The 6,884-nt window shown below is 38.6% G+C and overlaps 1 protein-coding gene across 1 annotated transcript in view; it reads left to right on the top strand.

The window, feature by feature from the left end:
- SLC35B4 (solute carrier family 35 member B4) overlaps window positions 1–6,884 on the top strand; it is a 31,112-nt gene that overhangs the window by 6,482 nt on the left and 17,746 nt on the right. The window contains exons 3-5 of the mRNA XM_006144993.3: window positions 5–107; window positions 3,697–3,799; window positions 5,567–5,616. Coding sequence (XP_006145055.1) covers window positions 5–107; window positions 3,697–3,799; window positions 5,567–5,616 — 256 coding nt within the window. The remainder of the gene's footprint in view (window positions 1–4; window positions 108–3,696; window positions 3,800–5,566; window positions 5,617–6,884) is intronic.

Below are 6,884 nucleotides of genomic sequence, written 5' to 3'. Positions count from 1 at the left end.
CCAGGATGTGGGAACATTGTGACATTTGCACAATTTTTGTTTATTGCTGTGGAAGGCTTCCTCTTTGAAGCTGATTTGGGAAGGAAGCCGCCTGCTATCCCAATAAGGTATGGCCTTATTGCAGTCTCTTCAACTTTCTTTTCCCTCCAGAAAATGAAGAGGTTGTATCCCCATAAAAGGAGTATGAGGCATCCTTTTATCTTTTATATCAAAGATATCAGTAGGATAATCATTCATTTTCTACATTTAATATATTGTGAAACTCCAGGGAGCCTATTTTAGAAGAAAAATTTTGCCATAATATCTTAAATAATCATGATGGAGACAGGTGTGTGTTTATGTGTGTGTGTGTGTGTGTGTGTGTGTGTGTGTGTGATCTTAGTAAGGGTCAGTCAGAAGGCCGAGTGTGACTACAGATCGTTAATAATTATGTCTGCTGTGTTCTGGTTGCTAAAGTTATCAAAGGTGCTAAGAGTGGTACCGTTGTGTTTTTTAAAAACATACTGTTTTTGGAAATAGAAGTAGTATTTCTGCAACATTGTGAAAGTACTCAATGCCACTTAATTGTTCTTAAAAGGATTAATTTTATGTTATGTGAATTTTACTTCAATTCAAAGAAAATGAGTGGCATGCTAAGTCAAGAGTGTTGATGACAGCCCCCTGTCCAGTAGTCCAGATTTGCATAACTGTACTCATGGGACCCAGTAGAAATGGTAATCAGCAGTGCTTTGAAAACTTAGCATTCTTGCTGGGAGAGACTTGAGGTGAAAGTGTAACCCTTCCAGTTGTGCGTCGTTAGTAGGACAGCATCGCTCCCTTTGAGAGCGACTTTCTGATGTGAATATATCTGAGCACTGAAGTTCAAGTTCATCCTTGTTGTGTCCTTTTGCAGCATTTCTGAACAGCCTGCAATACAAAATCTGACTAAATTTTATTGTCAATATTGCACTTTTAAATTTCCCACTGTAATGCTAAATATTCTGAATCCTTTTTTTTTTCTTTTTTTTTTTTCTTCCTTTTCATTGGCTTTAATATCTGTGTAAACTTTTCTGCTCCTACAGACCAGCAATTCCACTGCAGTAGGAACCCCAGCACTTGTCACTCCTCTGGCTCTGCACTGTCTCTTACCATTCCCTCACCCATTCCCCTAGATAAGGGAAGTGTTTGCTGAAATCATTGTAATAGTGTGCTGGCTAGCTGACATCCCTGCCTCCCACCCCTTCATCCCTGCATTTCAACTTTACCTATCTGTCTTGTCTTCCCCCTCAGTGGTTTCTGTGGTGTGCAAATGAAGTCTAAGCTCCCCACCCTGTCTTATAGGTTCTCTATGATGTTGCCCTCACAACCATACTCCCATGCATGTCCTGTTCGTGGTGGTTATTTTCTTTTTTTCCTCAAAGTTTTTGCCAAAGGATACATGGGCTCACCAGAGAGAGACAATGAGAAAGAGAAACTGAGAAATCTCCCCCTTCCCCCCCTTCCAGGGGGATGGCCACACTGCAATCCCTTCTCCTTTCTGGATTTTGGGCACACACACACAAGCCCAGCTTGTTTTTCAAGCTGCCAGGTTCAGAGTTTGAACTGTGGTCAGCCATGTGGGATTCCAGTTCTTTAACCACCATACTACCTGCTGGCCCCTATTTTCCATGTGCAGAGCCATAACAAAAATCTTGCCATGTCATGCATCCCCCTAAGCCATTTGTAGGCAGTGCTAGGTAGGCAGCAATGTGGATTGGTTGAATTAATTATCACGAAAGACTTTGACAAACTCCCTTTGTCTCCAAATAACATCTCTCTTCAAGGCAGAGAATATTTGACAAGAAACCTTGTGAAGTCATCGGTAGTGTATTATTCAGAAGCTATGAAGAAGCAGCTGCTAATAATTTTGCCTCTATGTAATACCGTGGTCTGATTCCTGGTCGGGCTCCTCCAACTTTCCACCTGTGTTAACTTGGCCTTGGCTTGGCTATCTGTTGTTCATTGTGTAGCCCCACATCCAACCAGCAGCAGAGCAGGTTCTGGTCAGAGACGACGACTTGGGACTTAGTGTTCTCATATCCTTCTGATGTACAAATAGTTGGGAATCTGTGCTCAAAGATCACCACTTCCTGAAGAATGTGTTTACTTATTAATCTTTGCCCTGTATTCTTTAATAGTTTAAGTATTGCTTTTTAATCTTCTTCGAATGCATTGGGTTGAATCACATGAGTGTCGGTGGTGAAGTCTTTGACTTACAAAAAAAGTGGTAGTTTTATGTGGTTTAACCTAATATGAGGACATTTCAAAAAGTTTATAAAAAAGTGGAATTGAAGTATGAGTTAATTGGGTGGGAAGAATTTTGAAACCCATGCATTTTTTTCCATAATATACATTTTGAAGATTACACATAGGTATGAAAGTATTTTTTTAAAGAATATTTATTTTTAAATTTTATTTATTATTATTGTTGCTGTTTTAATTTGCTATAAGGCATGTGCACTCACCAGAGAGAGAGAGGGAAAGTGAGAAAGCAAGCTGCCAGTTCTGGTACTCAAACCATAGTCAGCCATGTGGGAGTCCAGCACCTTAACCACCATGCCAACTGCTGACCCCAAAAATATTTTCTTACAATGAGAACAAACTGGAGATGTACAAATAATAAAATTATTTATTTCAGTCCTTGTTTATAATTGATCATTTATGTGTATCCATTTATTTTTCTAAATTATTATAGTTACTGAATGTATTTTGTTTTATTACTATTTTAAGACCTATAAACTTTCAGAAACTAGAAACCTTAATTTTGAATACAGATCTGTACAAGTCAAATGATATACTGGTTTATTCAGAAGTCACTGGTTCAGAGGGTAATTTGAAAGTTGCAAGGCTAAAAATAAACCTTGACTTATCAAATGAAGATTATCCATTTTCTTTTCTTTTTTTTTTTTTTAGAGAGAGATTTTTCGCTATAGGGTGCATGTGCTACCTGGAGAGACAGAAAGACAGAAAGCAAGAAATCATCCCCCAGAGATGACCACACCACAATCCCTTCTCCTCCATTCTTCTCTGGGATTTTGGGCATGCATGTACACATGCCTGGCATTAGTTTCAAGCACCCAGGTTCTGGACTCAAACTGTGGTTGACCACGTGGGAGTCCAGTGATGTAACCATTCTGCCATCTGCTGGTCCCATTCATTCACTTTTTAAAAACCCTAGTAGGTAACCTTTTATTTTTAAAGCTTTTTTTAAGTACTTTTTTAAAAAAAGAATTATTTATTGAATTTTATTCATTCATTCATTCATTTTCATTTGACCAGAGAGAGAGAGACAGAGAGAGAGAGAGAAAGGGAAAGTGACAAGCCACCAGGTCCAGGAGTTCAACCATGGTCGGCCATGTGGGAGTGTCCAGCACCTTAACCACCACACCACCTGCTGGCCCCATATTAAGGAACATTTTAAAAGACTCATTTTAAGCACTGTATCTACTTGAAAAATATTAACATAGTATTTCTTTCACTGTATTCTGTGAATGTTAGTCTGTCTCTGTGAAGTATTTTTGTGTGTGCTTTATAGTTGACTTCATATGGTAATAGTGATATAGTCTTATTGCAGAAGAAATGAGCAAAATACTTTTATAACCAAAAATATTTGTTTCCTTCTTACTTGCATTCTTGAAATAGTCGATCCCATGTGATGTGCTGTCTTCTCTGTTTCAGGTACTATGTCGTAATGGTCGCCATGTTCTTCACCGTCAGCGTGGTCAACAACTACGCCCTCAATCTGAACATCGCCATGCCCCTGCATATGATATTTAGATCTGTAAGTGCTGCCAGCTCACCCGTGTATGTTCCTCTGAAAAACTTAAGTGGAAAGATTGAACATATGGCAAAAGTAGAAAGGTCTGGTACTAAGTGAAATTTAGGGTATAAGAATGGGTTTAGGAATGAGCAACGTGACTTTCTTCTGAGAAGTAAGGCAGAAAGAGACATGTGAAAGTGGATGGCTTACTTCTGTTTCTCTAACGGATGATTAATTAAAAACAGAACATTAAAATTTCCCTGAGAAGTAGACTTTACCCTCCATGTCTTTCGTCTGGTTGATTTTATATTCAAACTTGCTATTAATGTCCTTTAACTTCTTATCCCTTATTTCTTGGGGTTTTTCTTTTTTCTTCCATAAAATTACATTGACTTCTTGTACATAAAACAGATACTTTTCTTTTTTTGAAAGAATTATTTATTTGGGACCAGCAGATGGTATAATGGCTATGTCGCTGGACTCCCATGTAGTCAACCACGGTTCAAGTCCCGAACCCAGTGGCTTAAACTCATGCCGGGCACCTGTGCGTGTGTGTCCAAGATCCTGAGAGGAGAACAGAGGAGAAGGGATTGTGATGTGGCCATTCCCCCTGGGGGGTGATCTCACTTTCTGTCTCTGTCTCTCTTTGTCTTTCTGGTGAGTGCTCACACCCTATAACAAAAACCTCTCCCAAAAAAAGAGAATTATTTATTTAATTTTATTTATCATCATCATCATTTCTTTTTTTTTTTTTTTAATTTGACCTGAGAGAGACAGAGAGAAAGAGAGAGGGAACATGAGAAGGCAAGCTGCCAGGTCTAGGACTCAAACTATGGGCAGCCATGTAGGAGTCCAGCACCCCAACCACCATGTTTTTTTAATTTGACCTGAGAGGGACAGAGAGAAAGAGAGAGGGAACATGAGAAGGCAAGCTGCCAGGTCTAGGACTCAAACTATGGGCAGCCATGTAGGAGTCCAGCACCCCAACCACCATGCCATGTGCTGGCCCTGATACTTCTCTTTTCTGATTGCTTCTTAAGCAAAGATTTGAGGGAATAAAGGGAAATTCTTGATGAATGTAGGATTTCTCCTAAAGCAATACAGGCTTTCTCCTTTGCCTAATGTGTAGGGGGAGAATTGTGTGTAGTATATATATAAGTAAGAGCGAAGTGACATCTGAAAAGTAGGCAAGACTTGAAGGGGGCTGGAGTTTGGATCGCAAGAGAATGCAAAATAGTTGATCATCAGAATGAAAACGCTTCCATGTAGTCTGAGATTTTTGTGAGGTTGTGCACTATTTCTGTGGAGAATTTCCTGAGCTAATTACAGTTATTAAGATGACCTTCAAACACTGAACACATAGTAGACTTTTAATAAATTCTTGCTGATTGATTGATACCTTTCCAGAGAAGAGAGAGTTCCCTATATGATTTATTTAATTAAAACTGGGAATGGGGAAAAACTTATTAAAAGCTCCCATAAATTAGATAGATGGAAGATTTGACAAAAATAAACCTATAATATCATGTATTCTTACAACTGTAGTTTCAGCGATGATCAATTTGAGAATTGATTATTTTTATTCTTATTGACATCTTTAAAAGGTTTTATTTTACATGATCGATTTTTATGTTTAGCCATCATGAGAACTGAACTTTATTAACTGTTCATCCTAGCTGTCTTCATTTTGTATTTTCCCCTTTGTCTGTGTTTATATTCATCTCAAATTAAGTGGTTTTTTTTTTTCCTTGGTACACTAAAACCTTCTGTTTTTGTCTCCTTTTATAGGGCTCTCTAATTGCCAACATGATTCTAGGAATTATCATTTTGAAGAAAAGGTAAACCATACACTTTTTAATTTTATGTGTAGAAATGGCATCCTGAGCCACCCTCGATAAGCGAGTCAAGTCATCGGGATTCTTTCCCCACAGTGTAGATAAGTGTGCTCTTGGCCATCCACTTCTTCTTTTAGTTCTTTCTCTAACAGTGATGCATAATGATGCAATTTCCTAGGTCTGACCAGGTCTGAGGCCCCACCTGTGGCCTTGGACTCTTTCTCTGTATAAAAATGATGAATTCTTGTCATCATTGCCTCCTTACCACCCTACTTACCCAAGAAGCCAATTGATATAGACATTACTGTGCAGTCTTGGTCACTACTAGCCACATGTGACTATTCACACTTTAAGATACTTAAAATTAAGTAATATTAAATACTTCGTTTCTCAGCCTCATTAATCACACCATAAACGCTCAATAGCCCCATGTTGCTGGTGGCAGCCATATTGGAGAGCACAGCCCGGAACATTCCCAGCATCACAGAAGTTCTGTGGGACACTGCTGTCCCACCGGGTCCGGGATGCGAACTGCGGTCGACTACATGGGAGTCCAGCGACATAGCCATTACGTTAACTGCTGGTTCCCCAGTCTCATTTTTCTTTTGGTTAGATCCTTATTCTACCATATGGTTCCCAGCATTCAGGTCTGTTTTGACTGTCACCATTTGCTCTCTCTGGATTGGGTTGGAGGTGTTACAGAATACTTAGGTTTTTTGGTTTTGGTTTTTAAATTAAGAGGATTTTATTGATTTTTATATGTTCTTGGAAAAACCATTCACATATTTCTATGGTGAAAAATGTTAGACAGTTGATAGGAGATTTATTCACTTATTTCATTCATTCTTCATTTGTTCATTTCATTTTTTACATAAATTTTTTAATTTGTGGGACAGACATAATTTTTCATTTCAACAGGACTTTCACATGATTATAGTCACAAAATTGGCACACTGTTATTAAATAAACTAAATCAAGGAGCTGGCAGGTGTTGTGGTGTTTAAGGACGCTGGACTACCACATGGCCGACCACGGTTCGAGTCCCAGACTTGGCGGCTTGCTCTCTCTGTCTCTCTCTCTCTCTCTCATTCTGTCCATCTCTGATCAAATTAAAATAAAGAAATAAAGTTAAATAAAATAATTATTACAATCAAACAGCTAGACAAAAGATGTAGCTTTATGCCAATTTAAATCTCCACAGGCACCACCCTTCATGAGTGATCTTGGAAGTATCTGCTGTGTGCCTACTAAAATATTAACCAGAGAATGTT

The sequence above is a fragment of the Tupaia chinensis genome, unplaced genomic scaffold (genome assembly GCF_000334495.1).
Source record: "Tupaia chinensis unplaced genomic scaffold, TupChi_1.0 Scaffold000140_1, whole genome shotgun sequence".
Lineage (NCBI taxonomy): Eukaryota > Metazoa > Chordata > Mammalia > Scandentia > Tupaiidae > Tupaia > Tupaia belangeri.
Note: the sequence above shows the minus strand (reverse complement) of the source record. Positions and strands in the feature narration are given on the sequence as shown.